This window comes from Bubalus kerabau, chromosome 4 (genome assembly GCF_029407905.1).
Source record: "Bubalus kerabau isolate K-KA32 ecotype Philippines breed swamp buffalo chromosome 4, PCC_UOA_SB_1v2, whole genome shotgun sequence".
Taxonomy (NCBI): domain Eukaryota; kingdom Metazoa; phylum Chordata; class Mammalia; order Artiodactyla; family Bovidae; genus Bubalus; species Bubalus kerabau.
Genome location: NC_073627.1, coordinates 59701336 through 59719628, shown reverse-complemented (window position 1 = coordinate 59719628; position 18293 = coordinate 59701336). Strand labels below are relative to the sequence as shown.

Below are 18293 nucleotides of genomic sequence, written 5' to 3'. Positions count from 1 at the left end.
TGTACAGCTCTCAGCCAGAAATCTCCACTTGAATGTTTCTGTCCTTTTGTCTTAGTCATCTTGAGCTGTCGAACAAGGTACTGTCGATGGGGTGGCTTAAGCAATAGACTTTTCTATTTCTCCCGGTCTATGAGGATCTGAAGTCCAAGGTCAGGGTGCTGGCAGGTCCAGTGTCTGAGGAGGGCCCGCCCTCTGGCTTTTCGATGGCTGTCTTCTCGTTGTATCGTCATGTGGCTAAGAAGAGATCTCTCTTATCCCTCTTTTCTAAGAAAGGTGGGAGAAGAAGGGGACAGAGGACTAGATGGTTGGATGGCATCACCGACTCAATGGACATGAATTTGAGCAAACTCTGGGAGATTGTGAAGGACAGGGAGGCCTGGTGTGCTGCAGTCCATGGGGTCGCAGAGTCGGACATGACTTAGCGACTGAACAACAACAATCTCGTTTATGAAGACTCCAGCCTCATGACCTAATTTCCTCTAAATACCATCATGTTAGGGATTAAGAGGTTCACCATAGGAATTTGGGAGGGACACAGACATTCAGTCTGCAGCACTTATAAACTCAAAATATGTAAGTTTCAACCCATCATTTTGATCTTAGGCCAGTCATACTATCCCATCCACTTCCAGATTTCCATCCAAAGTGCTATCAATCTCATGCAGAGTAACAGTCCTTTAACTTTCAGCCTTTCCCTGTCAACAAATACCTAGTTGATGGAAGTCCTTCCTTCATAATTGTCATGTCTTCCCCTTCCTTATACCCTCCTCATCCTAGTTTAAGCCTGTCTGCATCAGGCTCTACTAGGGGTCCTTGCTGGAACTCGCCATCATTTCAGGGTCTTTGCCCTCCAGTTGCTTTGGTAGGGTGCTGCACCAACCTTGTCTCAAGTTCAGGACGGAGGTGTCACGGTGGCAAACTAAGGGCCCTCCAGTGGCTTCCTGGTGCCTTCTCAGTAATGTGCATTCTTTACATCGCCGCCCAGCTTTCTGCACTGTCTGGATGATGCCCTCCAGACTTTATCCATCCAGTTCCCCAGGTCTCCAGTTTGCTGATATAAAGAAGCCTCTACAAACCAGAAAACTTGTTTTCCTTCTCACAGCTCATACACTTCAGCACCTGTACGTAAATTTTTTTATGATTTACCTGTCTAGACTATTGCTTTATATGCATTTATCCTTTTCTTGACCATGTTTCAAAGGCCAGCTTAGGACCACCTTTTTCCAAAAGTCTTAAACACCTGGCCCTAAATGGTCACATCTGCCTGTAAAGGTCTGTAGCTGGAGTAACCATGTAAGTTTTCATCCAGGCAAGGACGTTTTTGGATGTGAAAGGAGAGGATGTCATTAATAAAGCTGCGGCAATAGGAATTCAGCAGACTTTCCTGGAAACACTAGGACAAATGTCACCTTGTCTGGAGCCAGCGTGCTTTGTTTGCACCTCGCACTGGCCCTGACATCACCACCTCACATTCTTATGAGTTCTCTTATAATTGTGTCCTGGCTCCCCAACAAGACTATCTGTCTGCTAAGGAATTACATTATGTCTTAAATTTCCTCACATTCCCAGAACCAAACATTTTGCCATATATTTTAGTAGATAACCAAATTTTGTTTATTAACTAGAGTGCTGGTGGAAATCATCACTTAGCAATTTTTATCTTATATTTTGGAGGTGGTTTTGCCAAAGAGATAAAATGTTTGATTTTTTTCTTCAGCTTATTGACATGTGCATGCAGAACTGTGGTCCGAGTTTCCAGTCTCTGATTGTGAAGAAGGAATTTGTTAAAGATAGTCTAGTTAAGCTGCTGAATCCCAGATACACCTTGCCGATAGACATTCAGAATAGAATTTTGAATTTCATTAAGGTAAGTCTGTTATATACCTGATGGGATAGTGAATGTCTAAGAAGCTTAATTTCCTAACTCCCAGTTGGTTCAGTGATCCTTTATAAGCCTGGGATTGAGCTTCAAAGTGTTTTTATTATTCTCCTTTCCATGTAATAATTTCTTGGCATTGGACACTGGCCTTTTTCTGAAGAATTTATAGCCTTTTCCATACTTGTCTCTCAGTTTCTGTTTTATCTATGTCAGACAGAAGAGATAGTGATATATACATTTATTTTGCAGATATGGAAACTATCTTCTCTGGTCAGTAACTCACTGCCTGCAGAGTTATTTGGCAAAAGATCTACAGGTGCTGTTTTAGAGTCTATGAATTTTAGATTTAGCACAGCAAAAAACAATCAATAGTATCTATTCTAGAGTTTCACTAAATTGTTGAGGCATGGCAGTCTGATGATTAAAAATATTGTACATTATTCTAATCTCTAAAAATGGACGTTTTGCACTTTCCTGGTGGTCCAGTGGTTAAGATAATGTGCTTCCAGCATCTGCACTGCTGAGGGCACGGCTTTAGTCCCTGGTTGGGGAGCTAGGATCCCAGATCCCACCTGCTGTGTGACACAGCCAAAAACAAGTAACCACCCCACCCCCCAAAAAAAACCCTGCAAAAAATGTACATTTTGTGTATGGCATTCAAAAGTAGCTTTCTCTTTCTGAGTAAGCTTCTTAATTGTCAGTCTCTGATTTTTTGGTCGTCACTTTCAGAATTGTGTTTTGTTTTGCTGCTCTTTTCTCTCTGAAACTTTCCATCTCTTGAATTCAGACATGGTCGCAGGGTTTCCCAGGAGGTGTGGATGTCAGTGAAGTGAAAGACGTGTACCTGGACCTCCTTAAGAAAGGGGTTCAGTTTCCTTCATCAGATGCAGAGACTGAAACAGCCAGACAAGAGGTAGGAGGCCCTTGTTTGACCTGTGTAGAGAAAGACAGCGAAGGGCTTGGGTCTTTTTTCATTGAAAGGAACAACTCTAGCTCCACCTAGCTTAAGCCGAAAGATGAATCTGTGGTTTCATAGAATAACCAGGCCACAAGAAGGCTGGTGTTAACTGGATCTTTGGAACAACAGAGAACCAAGATTCAAATGCCTCGTTACTTGTCTGCTCCCCTTTGACAGTCAGCTCGTTCTCTCCTTGCAGACCAGTTTTCTCTATGTGGTAGACAACATGCCGGGCCTGCTATGCATGTGCCTGCTAAGTCACTTCCGTCTGACTCTGCGCAGGGCTCCCCGGGTGGCGCTAATGGTAGACAACATAGCTCCCACATTTTCATGTTGCAGCCTTAGCTTTTTCAGATTCAAAGCTCAAAATGGCAGAGAAAGGACTCATTGAACCAACATGGGTCAGTTTTCCGTTTCTGCACAAGTTAAGTGAGGTCTTACAAGAATGTGATGGCTTCATATAGGAATCGTTTAGGTAGAGCAGAGTAGGGGCAGTTTTCAAAAGACAAGATTGGTGCTAGACCAGCAAGGGTCTCTGTTAGTAGTCATGTAATAAATTTGTTTATTAATACTGTGCCCATAGAAGAGTCTCTTTATGTTCACATGTATTCACTCTCAAGTCTGTAAATAACTTTTCAGGTTTTGAACTTATAACACTTTGAGAGACTGACTGTAAGTCAACTCTTGGCTTCCTATAATGTAATGTAAAAACATAACATAAACACAGTAGTTCTTTCCATAATGTAAAAACAGTAGTTCTTCCCTTCTGTAGATTGGTGAGTCCTGCCTTGGTAGAAAAAGCAATTCATGTGTATACCAAAGTCTGACCTTTGTGAAGGCTTTGTCCTGAGGGCTAACTCTCCCTAGTGAGTGAGTCATCTGAATGGAAAAATGGGCTTGCAGTGGCCAAGTTAATTCAAATAATAATATTTCCATTTTTCATAGATGTCACTGAATCCACCACCATCTGTTCCTTCTGCACCAGCTCTTCCTTCTATAGTTCCCAAGATCTCCACTATTACATTGGTCCCAGAACAGGTAACAATAGCAATGATTGTATTTATTCATGACTTTTTCTAAGTTCTAAGCACTTAATATATAGTTTGCTTATTCTTAGCAATGTTATCATAAGGTGGAGGTATCTTTTAGCCTCATTTTACAGAGAAGGGAACTGAAGTGTATGTGTATGATGGTTCAGCTCTAAGTGGAATTAATCCTATGAATTCTGCCTGATTCTGAAAGCCTGAGCTTTAACAATTGTGCTTGTCTAGTGGCTTATGTAGCTTTGTGGAGGCTTGGCTGTACCTGGAGTTTATATAAGCAGCTGGTCCTGTTGCCCCTGATAAGACTGCCCATATGCCATTTCAGACAGCTCAGTGAATGGTAGTCTTATTACTGATATTAATTGTGCCAATCAAATTACATTTACTGCTTTGTCTATTATCTGTTTATCAAAGGTTTAGACAAGCAATTATTAAATGAAGCTCATTTCTATCCTGCTATAAGGGAATTATCATTTAACACTTTGTAGGGACTTCCCTGGTGGTCCAGTGGTTAAGAATCTGCCTTCCAATGCAGGGGACGCAGGTTCCACCCCTGCTTGGAGAACTGAGATCACACCTGCCACAGGACAACTAAGCCCATACACCACAAGAAAGCCCCAGTGTGGCCAAAGTTTTTAAAAAAAGACCTTGTATTATTATTATTTGGTATTATATAGTAGTCCATGTGATTAATTCCTCTTGGAATTTAATCCAGGAAGGAAAAAAAAAACCTGTTTCTCTTTTGATTCTTCCTTCTTTAATACAATGGGACTATAAAACATTCATTTTTTTCCTCCCCCATTGGTTTCCAGGAAATCCAGACTCACATTTGCAATTTTGTCCAGGTTCCTGGTATGATCATCTTCTCTTTTCTCCATCTTGGTTCTAATCTGACTTTTCCCCTTCATCAGCTTTCCTAGAGCATGTTTTTAAATGTAATGCAAGAGCTCTCAAGACCTTTTAAAAGGTGACAGATTATATACTTGTAAAATAATTATATGTACATTTATATAAATTTGAAAGTACTCAATTTACAGAAGCGTTTACTCTGCGAGCAGGAAGCAGAGTTGTTCTCTGTGTCTCACTTACTGGTTATTATGTTGCCGTCTACAGATTGGAAAACTACACAGTGAATTGGATATGGTGAAAATGAATGTGAGAGTAATGTCTGCCATACTGATGGAGAATATTCCTGGCTCTGAGAACCATGAAGACATAGAGCTTCTGCAGGTGTAGTATGATTTCAGGGACAATCGGTAGCAGTGTCTCTTATTCTCTAAACTTTGAGCCTGTGAGATGGAAGACACCCTCACATTGACTAGTCCATCCCCCCACGTCTTTCCTTGATTTTTTAAACTTAACAGGAAGATGCGTGGATGACTTTTATCAGAAATGCAGTAGTAAGTTAGATGTGGTATTTACCCTCTTGCAATAAATAATTTAACATCATTAATCATCGATAGCCTTGCCATATACAATTTCGGTTAGTCTGTAATTGTTGTAAATGTGTAATGTTGCCTCTGTATCTATCTATTCAACAAACATAATGAGTAACTACAATGTGGTAAAGGATATAGAAATGAGGAGGCTGTCCCTAGTCCTTAAGGGACCTGGGACTAGTAAGCAAGAGTGTTTTGTAAAATCAAGTGTTATAGAATTGCTGCTCTAATAGAAATGTATTTTATCATACTGTAGGTTCTGGAGTGGGGGGCACGGAGAAAGGGGAGGGTTTCTGGAAAGGTTCAGAGAGAGGCATTGCTGTGGCTGGGACCAAGCGAGTGGATGGTGCATTTGGACCTGTGTGAGCGTGTGAAGGACCACCAGCTGTTAATTCTGACTGCGGTGGGGGCCCTCCCACACCCTTTTCTGTGTCTCTACATCCAGACCATTTCTTCCCTCTGATAGGTTTGTTCTAATTATCTATTTTAAATTTTAGCACGCACTTCTAACATAAGTTTAGAAGCAGAGGAAAAAAAAAAATCAGTTTCTAAATCATTTTCTTCCCCCAAAAGTTATGAAGCTTGTCATATTTTTGCTTTTCTCCGATTCCCACTCCCCAAGTCTCATGTTGTTGTTATTTTTCCTTTAAGTCCTTTGATTGTTAGTAAATGAAATTTTTCTTGATTATCGCTTGTTTGGGAAACAGTAAATGGTAAAAATGCTCTTTTTCAACATTACCATTTATATTAACTGCTTTTTCCTTACATCGTTACTACTGGTAAACCTTGAGGGTTTACATGTCCAAAGATGTCTTTTGGCTGCTGTGTTAAGGTCTCGCAGTTTTCTCTAAAAATAGTTACTATCCTTCAACAGATAAAAGGGGTTAATACAGAATTGTAGATACAGAATTATTTTCCATAAGTACTTCAAAGATAGTGCTTGCTTCATTATTCTTGTCCCTAGTGGTGCTATTGAGAAGTATATTATGGATTCTTGGACCTTTGTTTTATGGTCTGTTTTCTCTGGTTGTATTTGTGACTTCTCTCTAATGCTTCTGAAATTTCACTATACTGTGTACAGGGGTGTGTGTGCATATGTGTATTTCCCGTAACTGTAACCTGCTTAGCACTTGATAGGCCTTCTGCACTGTCAACTTATGTTTATTTTAGTTACGGGAATTCTCAGCTCTTACTTCAGATATTTCTTTTCTAGTATTCTTTCTATTCTCTTTGTATGGAACATCGTTTAGATGATGAGACTTTCAGTTATATTTTTCTTATCCCATCTCTTTTATACATTTTGATTCTTCCTTCTTTTGTGCTGTAGGTCTAGCAAAGCTTCTCCAGTTCATGTATTATTTCTCTTAAACTTGAATATCAGTTTGTCTATTCAGCCCTGCTAATGAATGTTTTATTTCAACAGATTTTTAAATTTTATTTTTATTTATTTTTTTAGCACCAAAAACATTTTATATTGGGGTATAGCCGATTAACAATGTCATGATAATTTCAGGTAAACAGTGAAGGGACTCAGCCATATGTATGTATGTATTCATTCTCCCCCAAATGCCCCTCCATCCAGCCTGGCACATAACATTGAGCAGAGTTCCCTGAGTTACACAGTAGGTCTTTTTCGGTTATTTATTTTAAATATAGCAGTGTGTACATGACCTTCCCAAAGTAATTATCTAAGCCTTCCCCCTGACCACCGCGGGTTCATTTTCTGTTTGTGAGTCTCTTTCTGTTTTGTAAGTCAACCATGAGTTTGTTTTCTGTGTTTTGTGTCTTTCTGTTCTATAAGTAAGTTCATTTATATCATTTCTTTTTAGATTCCACATATAACGGATGTTATATGGTATTTCTCCTTCTCTGTCTGACTGACTTCAGTCAGTATAACGTTCTCTAGGTCCATCCATGTTGCTGCAAATGGCTGTGTTTCATTCTTTTGAATGGCTGTTAATACTCCATTGTGTACACCTCATCTTCTTTATCCGTTTGTCTCTCGGTGGACATTCAGGTTGTCTCCATGTCTTGCTGTTGTAAGCAGTGCTGCGTGAACAGGGGCTGCGTGTCTCTTTTGGGGCCATGTTTTTCTCTGGGCATATGCCCAGGAGTGGGATTGCAGGGTCACACAGTAGCTCTAGTTTTAGTTTTTTAAGGGACCTCCATACTGTTCTCCAGAGTGGCTGTGTTGTTGTTGCTGTCCAGTCTCAGTCGTGTCCAACTCTTTGTGGCCCCATGGACTGCAGCACGCCAGGCTTCCCTGTCCTTCACCATCTCCCAGAGTTTGCTCAAACTCATGTCCATTGAGTCAGTGATGCCATCTAACCATCTCATACTGTGTCATCCCCTTTTCCTCCTGCCTTCAATCTTTTCCACTCTCAGGATTTTTTCTAATGAGTTGGCTCTTTACATGAGTTGGCCAAAGTATTGGTTCAGCTTCAACATCAGTCCTTCCAATGAGTATTCAGGACTGATCTCCATTAGGATGGACTGGTTGGATCTCCTTGCTGGCCAAGGGACTCTCAAGAGTCCTCTCCAACACCACAGTTCAAAAGCATCACTTCTTCAGCGCTCAGCTTTCTTTATGGTACAACTCTCACTCACATCCATACATGACTACGGGAAAAACCATAGCTTTGACTATACAGACCTTTGTTGGCAAAGTAATGTCTCTGCTTTTTAGTATGCTGTCTAGGTTGGTCATAGATTTTTTCTAGTGCAGGAGGGTTCCTTTTCTCTCCACACCCTCTCCAGCATTTGTTGTTTGTTGATTTTTTGATGATAGCCATTCTGTTGGTGTGAGGTGATAATCTCTTTGTAGTTTTGATTTGCATTTCTCTAATATCTTTTGATTTTGAATATCTTTTCATGTGCCTATTGGCCATCTGTATATACTCTTTAGAGAAATATCTATTCAGATGTTCTGCCCATTTTTTTGAGTGGGTTGTTTGTTTTGATGCTATAAGTGTCAAAAGCTGTTTGTAAATTTTGGAGACTAATCCCTTATCAGTCACATCATTTGCAAATGCTTTCTCCCAATCTGTAGGTTGTCTTTTTGTTTTGTTTATTGCTTCCTTTTCCATGCAAAAATTTTGAGCGTAAATAGGTCCCATTTGTTTATTTTTGCTTTTATTCCATTATTCTAGGAGAGATGGATTTAAAAAGATGTTGCCGTGATATATGTCAGGGAATATTCAGCCTATGTTTTCCTCTAAGAGTTGTTAAGTGACCAGTCCGGCATTTAGATGTTTAATTCATTTTGAGCTTGTTTTTGTATATGGAGTTAAGGGATGATCTAATTTCATTTTTGACATAAACTGGCTGTCCAGTTTTCCCAGCACTATTTGTTATTTCAACAATTTTTTATTTTAAAAATGTATTTCATTATAGTAGTTCTTTCATGGATGAGCTTTCCTCTTTTATCTTTAAGGATAATAATTTGTAAAGGTGCTTTTCCATTTGCTCTGTGGATTCTCTTTCATTGGGTGCAAGTTCTCTTGTTCATCACCTCTTTCATTTTATTCTTCAAATATCTGGACAGGTTAGCGATAGTCAGCTCATTTTTTAAAAGTGATTAATTCATTTTTGGCTGTACTGGATCCTCGCTATCGCACACGGGCTTCTTACTGCGGTGGCTTCTCTTGTTGTGGAGCACGGGTTCTAGGCGTGTGTGCTCAGTGGTTGTGGCACGTGGGCCTTGTTGCCCCGCAGCATGTGGGGTCTTCCAGGACCAGTGATCAGGCCTGTGTCGCCTGCGCTGGCAGGCAGGTCCTTAACCCAGGAAGTCTGTTTAGCTCATTTTGTGTGTGAGACCTTTGATAGCTGGTCTGCATTCTCTGTGATCCAGCTTGCTCATGCTGAGGGGAAGACACCATTGCTGCATCTTGTGCTTGGTACTGTTTCTGCATATTTCTGCATTTGCTGCAGTTTTCAGACTATGTAGCATTGACATGGGACTTCCTGGTGGCTCAGTGGTAAAGAATCCGCCTGCCAAAATTGGAGACTCGGGTTTGATCCCTGGGTGAGGAAGATCCCCTGGAGAAGGAAATGGCAGCTCACTCCAGTATTCTTGGCTGGGAAATCCCATAGACAGAGGGTCCTGGTGGGCTGCAGTCCATGAGATCACAAAGAGTTGGACATGACTTAATGACGAAGCAACAATAATGGCATCGTTAGCATGGGGTGATTCTGGGTGGGATGTATTGGTAGGTGGTTTTCTGAGTTATATGTTGTTCAGTCACCCAGTTGTGTCTTTGCGACCCCATGGACTGCAGCACTTAAGGCCTGTCTGTCCCTCACCATGTCCCTAAGTTTGCCCATGTTCATGTGCATTGCCTTGGTGATGCCATCCAGCCATCTTATCCTCTGATGCCCTCTTCTCCTTCTGCTGTCAATCTTTCCCAGCATCAGGTACTTTGCTAGTGAGTGAGCTGTTGGCATCAGATGACCAAAATACTGGAGTTTCAACTTCAGCATCAGTCCTTCCAACAAGTATTCAAAGTTGATTTCCCTTAAGATTGGCTGGTTTGATCTCCTTGATGTTCCTATTTTTTCTGAACGCTACCAGCAGCTGCAGACAGTGTCCGTTGTCTCTGTCCCAAGCATTGCTCCCACTTGGACGCAGATAGTCCTGCTTCTCTGTCTGGTCCCCTGTGGGGAGAGAGGCATGGGTAGGGGTCATGGTGCCTTAGTTGTTTGTTAGCTGCGCCTAATTCCATCTTCTTGTGGCTTCCCTGGTCTGTAGTCACAGAGCATCTTTCATTTCCTTCTGTGTTCTGTGGTGTACTCATTGTGGGCAGTCTTGAGTGTCCTGGATTGTTTATTCTAATCCAGGGGTCACCGTACTGTGGCCAGTAGGTAAAGAAAAAAGAACAGGTAATTTCTCAAGCTATATCTATGCAAGCCTACCTGCAGAGAGCACAGGAGAGTCAGGTAGACCCCCAAGGAGCCCCTGCCACTCCCACCCACCATCAATGGGTTTGAGTTTGTGGTATCCCTCTGGTGCATAGAGGGTTTAAAACCACAGCTTGGGAGCATCTTCTTTATCCATTCATCTGCTGATGGACACTTACGTTGCATCCATGTCTTGGGTGTTGTAAACAGTGCAGCTGTGAATATTGTGTCTACATTTCTTTTTGAATTAGAGCTCTCATCTTTTCTTTATATGCCCAGGAGAGGGATTGCTGGGTCATATGGTTAACTCTATTTTTAGTTTCTTAAGGAACCTCCATACTGTTTTCCGTAGTGGCTGTGCCGGTTTACATTCCCATCAAATTTACATTCCCTTCACACCCTCTTCAGCATTTATTATTTGTAGACTTTTGGTGATGGCCATTCTGAGCAGTGTGAGATGAGACCTCATTGCTGTTTTGCTTTGCATTTCTGTAATAAACAGTGATGTTGAACATCTTTTTGTGTGCCTCTTGGCCAGATGTGTGTCTTTTGATTGAGATGTTCATTTTTTGTTGTTGTTGTTATTGAGTTGTATGAACTCAGTATATTATTATGTTTTTGAAATTAAGCCCTTGTGGATCACATCATTTGCAAATATTTTCTCCAAGTCTGTAGGTTTTCTTCTTGTATTGTTTGTGGTAGTGGACGACAGAGGATGAGATGGTTGGATGGCATTACCGACTCGATGAACATGAGTTTGTGCAGGCTTTGGGAGTTGATGATGGACAGGGAGGCCTAGCGTGCTGCAGTCCATGGGGTCACAAAGAGTCGGACACAACTGAGCGACTGAACTGAACTGTGGTTTCCTTGTCTGTGCAAAAGCTAATAAGTTTGATTAGATATCATTTGTTTATTTTTGCTTTTATTTCAGTTGCCTTGGGAGACTGACCTAAGAAAACACTGCTACAGTTTACGTCAGAGAATGTTTTGCTTATGTTCTCTTCTAGGAGCTTTATGGCGTTATGTCTTATGTTTAAGTTTTTAAGACATTTTGAGCTTATTTTTGTTTATGGTATGAGGGTATGTTCTAACTTCATCAGCTTATGTGTGACTGTCCAACTTTTCCAGTACCACTGGCCGAAGAGACTGTCTATTCTTACCTCCTTTGTCAAAGGTTACCCGACCGTAGGTGTAGTGTGAGCCACATAGCTGTAGGTGTGACCATGGGTTTATTGCTGGACTCTGTTCCATTCCATTGATCTAGAAGTCTGTTTTTTGCGCCCGTGACACACTGTTTTGATTACTGCAGTTCTGCAGTATTGTTTGAAGTCCGCCCAGGGTATGCCTCCAGCTTTGTTCTTTTTCCTCAGGATTACTTTGGCAATTCTGTGTCTTTTATGGTTCAATGTAAATTTTAGGATTATTCTAATTTTGTGAAAAGTCATGGGTGATGTGATAGGGATGGCCTTAAATCTGTGGATTGCATTGAGTATTATGGCCATTTTAACTGTATTAGTTCTTCTAATCCAAGAGCATCGGATATGTTTCTGTTTCCTTGAATCATCTACAGTTTTCTTTATCTTCAGTTTTATGATGTTTGTTAGGGTTATTCCTAGGTTTTTTTTTTTTTTTTGGTTTTTTTTTTGATGAGACTTTAAATGTTTTTTTTTAATTGTTTTTACTTTCTGATATTTCATTTGTTAGTGTAAAGAAATGCAACACATTTCCATGTATTAGTAATGTATCCTGCTTACCTTGCTCAGAGAAGGCACTGGTGACCCACTCCAGTATCTTGCCTGGAAAATCCCATGGATGGAGGAGCCTGGTGGGCTGCAGTCCATGGGGTCGCTAAGAGTCGGACATGACTGAGTGACTTCCCTTTCACTTTTCACTTTCATGCATTGGAGAAGGAAATGGCAACCCATCCAGTGTTCTTGCCTGGAGAATCCCAGGGACTGTGGACCCTGGTGGGCTGCCATCTATAGGTTGCACAGAGTTGGACACAACTGAAGCGACTTAGCAGCCGCAGCAGCTCACCTTACTAAATTCATGTATCAGTTTTAATAGTTTATCTCTTGAGTCTTCAGGGTTTTCTGTATGGAGTATCATGTCATCTGCATATATACTGGCAGTTTTACCTCTTCCCTTCCAATTTGGATACATTTTATTTCTTTTTCGTGTGTGTCTAATTGCTTTGACTCTGACTTCCAATACTGTGTTGAAGCAGTGGTGAGAGTGACCATCCTGTCTTGTTCTAGGATTTATTGGGAAGACTTCCCACTTTTCACCATTTAGTATCATGTTGGCTATGGATTTGTCATAAATGGCTTTTGTAATGTTGAGATATGTTCCTTCTCTACACACTTTGATAAGCGTTTTTATCATGAATGGATGTTGAATTTTATCACATACTTTTTCTGCATCTACTGAGACGATCATGTGGTTTTTGTCTTATCTTATGTTGATGTGTATCACATTAATTTTGCATTTGTTGAACCATCCTTGTGACGCTGGGGTGAATCTGACTTGATCATGGTGTATGATTTTTTTGTGTTGCTAGATTTGGCTAATGTTTTGTTGAGTGGTTTTGAATTAATTACCAAGTTTGTTTATTTGGCCAGGCCACGTCTTAGTTGTGGCCTGCAGGATCTTCATTGCAGTACGAGGACTCCACAGTTGTGGCCCACGGGCTCTGGAGCACCAGCTCCATGCTGGCATCACACAGGCTCTGGAGCACCAGCTCCGTCCTGGCATCACACGGGCTCTGGAGCGCCAGCTCCGTGCTGGCGTCACATGGGCTCTGGAGTGCCAGCTCCGTGCTGGCGTCACACGGGCTCTGGAGCGCCAGCTGCGTGCTGGCGTCACATGGGCTCTGGTCATGCTGCCCTGGCTTGGGGCAAGTGGGCTTCGGTCATTGTGGCACATGACTGAGTTGCTCTGGGGAATGTGGGATCTGAGTTCTACCACTTGGGGTTGAACCCAAGTCACCTGGATGGTAAGGTGGATTCTTAACCACTGGACTACCAGGGTGAATACCCTGTTGAGTATTTTTTTGTTCATCTGTTCAAAGAGTCTTTGCTTAACCTGATATTTACAGACTTGTTGACCAAAGACTATCCATTTACTAAATGTCTCTTAATATGCTATAGAACATCACAGTGTAATATACATTGAAAAACAATCAATATTTTGGATCAATGGCTTTAAGTGTATTATTTTTAAGATATTTTACTTAAGAATATTACATCATTTTGGTAATGATTTTTGGGGTTCTTAGTCATGGGCAAGTCATTTATCACTGGACTTAGTTTCTGTCTGGGTAAATCCTATGTATGAGAAGATTCATGAGGAACCAGGGATCAAACTGCCAACATCTGTTGAATCATAGAAAAAGCAAGAGAGTTTGAGAAAAACATCTACTTCTGCTTTATTGACTGTGCCAAAGCCTTTGACTGTGTGGATCACAATAAACTCTGGAAAATTCTGAAAGAGATGGGAATACCAGACCACCTTACCTGCCTCCTGAGAAATCTGTATGCAGGTCAAAAAGCAACAGTTAAAACTAGATGTGGAACAACAGACTAGTTCCAAATTGGGAAAGGAGTACATCAAGGCTGTACATTGCCACCCTGCTTATTTAACTTATGTGCAAAATATATCATGCAAAATGCCAGGCTGGATGAAGCACAAGCTGGAATCAAGATTGCCAGGAGAAATATCAATAACCCCAGATATGCAGATGATACCACCCTAATGGCAGAAAGCAAAGAGGAACTAAAGAGCCTCTTGTTGAAAGTGAAAGAGAAGAGTGAAAAAGTTGGCTTAAAACTCAGCATTCAGAAAACTAAGATCATGGCATCTGGTCCCATCACTTCATGGCAAATAGATGGGCAAACAATGGAAACAGTGACAGACTTTATTTTCTTGGGCTCCAAAATCACTGCAGATGTGACTGCAGTCCTGAAATTAAAAGACACTTGCTCCTTGGAAGAAAAGCTATGAGCAACCTAGACAGCCTATTAAAAAGCAGAGACATTACTTTGCCAACAAAGGTCCGGCTGGTCATAGCTATGGTTTGCCCAGTAGTCATGTATGGATGTGAGAGTTGGACTATAAAGAAAGCTGAGTGCCGGAGAATTGATGCTTTTGAACTGCACTGTTGGAGAAGACTCTTGAGAGTCCCTTGGGCTACAAGGAGATCCAACCAGTCCATCTTAAAGGAAATTACTCCTGAATATTCATTGAAAGGACTGATGCTGAAGCTGAAGTTCCAATACTCTGGCCACCTGATGTGAAGAACTGACTCATTAGAAAAGACCCTGATGCTGGGAAAGATTGAAGGCAGGAGGAGAAGGGGATGACAGAGGATGAGATGGCTGGATGACATCACCGACTCAATGGACATGAGTAAACTCTAGGAGTTGGCGATGGACAGGGAGGACTGGCATGCTGCAGTCCTTGGGGTTGCAAAGAGTTGGACACGACTGAGCTGATACGAGGAGGTTAAAAAGAAAATTAATCATTAGAGTTCCCATGTAGTAATCCCTTTTTAAAAATCCACAATTGAGGATGTTTATGGATAGAAATTTTGTGACTCATGATATTTAGCATGTTAAACTAAAATTTTTAAAATTTGGTATCAAAGTAGAAGGGTATATAGTAGATAATATTTTTTAAGAAGGGACACAGCAATATTCCTAGTTGCATACAGTCTCCCCAGCCGTTCAGCGCTTTCAAATGTAGTGATAGGATTTTTCTCTCATGTTTTCATCCATCTGTGGTTAACAGTCCTTTCGTAAGATGTCCACTGAAACATCCCTTTCAAATGTGTGAATCCCCTTTTATTTGCTGCCATCCTGGAGTGTACTAAATGCCTTTTTGTGTCCAAGTCTTTGGGTCCAGATGTTTGGTTGAATTTTGCTAGGATAATGCTGATTTGTTGGTTGCTGTTTTGATGCCAGAGCTTAGGGCTGTGTGTTGCCTTGAATCGTAAAGAGACTGGGCTGTAAACCAGCTTAGAATGCACTCATGGCCAATTCAAGTTGAATGGTTCTGGCCCTCAGTCAGTTTGTTTATGGAACCTATTGAATGAGCAACTTATTTGTCTCTCTTTGCTTTTTGGTAGTAGCGCATAGAGATCTGGTATGGGGGGTGCTGTTCTTAAATTCTTTTGACAAGTATTTGAACTTTTTCTAGTAATCTAAATAACATCATAAAAGGAAATTGTTTCTCAACTCACAACACTTTAGATACTAGGTCTGAATTTTTTTCCCTCATATTAAGTAATTCTGGCACCAGCTACCCAGAAACATCACAGACTCCACAGGTAAAGAGCTTAGTCCCACAAAGCTGTGCCCACTTCAGACGCCGATCACAAGTTGTGGTCCTCAGTTTACCCACCCTTCTGCCCCATTTTGGCTACAAATCAAATTGGGGGCCCCTGCGACCCCCTCCTCAGGTTTAGTAATTTGCTAGAACGGTTCACAGCATCCAGGGAGACACTTTACTTACTATTATCAGTTCATTACAGAGGATACAGGCGAACAGCCAGATGATGTCAACTGAAAAATGTTCAACCTAAATGTTTAGAATTGTGTTTTATTTGATGGACAAAACTGAGGGCCAAGGCCCAAGACACAGCTTGTCACATGCTCTAAGGTACTACTCTGAAGAAGCCGGGAGGAGACATATGTAAGAGTTTTTGTAACAAAGACCAGGTAGCCAGAACATCAAAGTGTGTCCATTGCTCCATCGTGCCCGACTCTTTGTGACCCCATGGACTGCAGCCCACCAGGCTCCTCTGTCCATGAGATTTTTCAGGCAAGGATACTGGAGTGGGGTGCCATTTCCTTCTCCAAGAACATCAAAAGGTTACTGTTAGTTAAAGAAGACCAGTGCTTCCCTGGTGGTCCAGGGGTTAAGAATTCACCTGCCAAAAGCAGGGGACACGTGTTTGATCTGGTCTGGAAAGAGCCCACGTGCTGCGAAGCAGCTAAACCTGTGCTCCACGGCTGCTGAGCCTGCGTGGAGCCCGCGAGCCGCAGCTGCTGGCTGAGCCTACGTGATAGAGCCATGCTCCTCAGTAAGAGAAACACTGCAGCGAAAAGCCTGCACGCAACAGCTAGAGAAAGGCCACGTGCACAGCGAAGACCCAGCATAGCCATCAATGAAGTAATTGATTAACTGAAAGAGGAAACCAAGCTTCTCAGGTTAAGAAAGGTAGTGCTTTTCTGTGTATGGGAGGATGTAGGAGTCTGGCTCTCTGAAATCATTCCTGGTTATCTGGGGCCAGCGTCCCCTGGTCTGGGGTGGGGGTGGCTGCAGAGGCCGAGTGCTAGATGGCAGGCATCCTGCTTCTAGCCTAGTTCCCTCAGGGCTCACGTTGGGGAGGCTGTAACGTGATGGCTCACCGGCTCTGTGAAAGGGCCTGTTTCCTGCCGTATCCGTGAACAAGGAGGTCCCAGCCGTCTAGGATTCTGGCCCTCCAGATGTGAATTTCTGAGCCCCGGAAGAACCCTGCCTGCCATCCAACAGCCCTGCTGATGCTAACTGCCCTTGCTCCCTGTGGTGAGCCAGGAATTAAGGATGTGAATAATAAAATCACAGTATGCTGGCCCCAGATAGTGAGATGCAAATGAAAGGAACCATTTCAGTAAGCCCAGACTCTTGCTTCTTCCCATTTATAGAAAAGTGCTAAATTCCTTAACTTGAGATACCTGGTTTCCCTTAGTTCGCAGTAATCTTTTGATGTTAAGACTACTTGCTCTTGCTGCAAGCTTCTGTATAACCTGACTCCTCCCTCACCCTCACCCCGCCTCCTGGAACAGTTCTCCGGGTCACTGAGATGCTGTCTCCCAGACTTGAAGTCCCCAAAATTCCCACCAGAGGAAACATAACTCTCAGCTTCCAGGTTGTGACCGCTGTTTAAGCCGACAGCTGCAGCATCCTTTGTTTACGGTGGGGCAGGCAGCGTTTTTCTCATTGACCAAGAATACATGCGGGGAAGGGTCTGGAAGGTCCTGGACAGAGGGGCTCTGTCCCTGCGGAGTTGGGGTTCGCTATCCTCTGAGCACCTGGACGCGTTCACCAGCCAGAGGCTCTCTGAACCCAGTCGTTCAGGGTTTTATAGAGATTCCATTACAGAGGCGGCATTTATTTCGTCACAGACTGCTGGTGATTAAGGCAGCCCCAGCCCCCTCCCGTCCTGGAGGTTGTGGGGTTGGTTTGCAAGTTTCAGCTCTCTGATCCCAGGTCCGTTTCTCAGGCAGCCGCCCCTGTCCGCCAAGAATCACCTCGTTAGCATAAACTCCTGCTTGGTTGAAAGGGAGTTAGTAAGTATAACAAAGGCTATTTCTCTCATACTTACTACTCAGGAAATCCCAAGGGTTTTAGAAGCTCTGTGTTAGGAGCTGGGGATGAAGACCAAATATATATTTCTTGTTTCGTAATATCCTACTTCACTATGGTTGATCTAAAATAATATGATGCAATTTATGGAAATAGGGGAAAGGAATCTTGGTTCAGGAATCTAAAAATGAAACTGGCAAAGATAAACTGTGGAGAAACAAAGTAATTTTTTTAATTTGTACTTTTTCAGAGGTTTTCTCACAACTGTGTAAACGGTACAGATTAGTGAAGCGGGGCCCCCAGACATCACTGGCTCCCTGCCTGACTTCCCCTGCTAAGCCCCTGGGAGGCTTCCACAGGAGCCTGCAGGAGGGGGCTCCTCAGAGTTGGGGTGGGGGCCGGATGAGAGACATTGAGGGCCCTACAGCACTGCAGGGCGTACAGAGTGCATCTGTCCAGAAGTATTATAGGGTCTGAAGTCCACTCCGAGAGTTGGGAAATAGACACTATTTTTTTTAACTCCCAAACTAGCTAATCAATCTTTTTTTTTTCTTTTAGCTTGTTAAAATAGTTCATCTCTTTCCCAAACCTCTTTGAAACAATAGACAAAATATTGTCAACTACAAATTGGCACTTGCCGTGGCACCTGCCATCCACCTCTGCAGGATTAACTCACGTGCTGCTGTAGCTGCTGACCTTCAACACCCGCTGAAGGAGTTCAGGGCGGAGAG

At 42.3% G+C, this 18293-nt stretch overlaps 1 protein-coding gene across 6 annotated transcripts in view; it reads left to right on the top strand.

Moving 5' to 3' along the window:
- The window catches only part of TOM1L1 (target of myb1 like 1 membrane trafficking protein), a 62362-nt gene that overhangs the window by 13216 nt on the left and 30853 nt on the right, over window positions 1–18293 (top strand). For 5 of the 6 annotated variants that reach the window (XR_008713249.1, XR_008713248.1, XM_055577594.1 and 2 more), the window contains 4 exons: window positions 1718–1867; window positions 2667–2792; window positions 3783–3875; window positions 4994–5110. Coding sequence is in view for 4 of the 6 variants with exons in the window: in XM_055577594.1 (XP_055433569.1) it covers window positions 1718–1867; window positions 2667–2792; window positions 3783–3875; window positions 4994–5110 (486 nt within the window). In the remaining 2 variants the exon portion in view is untranslated. The remainder of the gene's footprint in view (window positions 1–1717; window positions 1868–2666; window positions 2793–3782; window positions 3876–4993; window positions 5111–18293) is intronic. The other variant, XM_055577595.1, reaches the window with a different exon arrangement.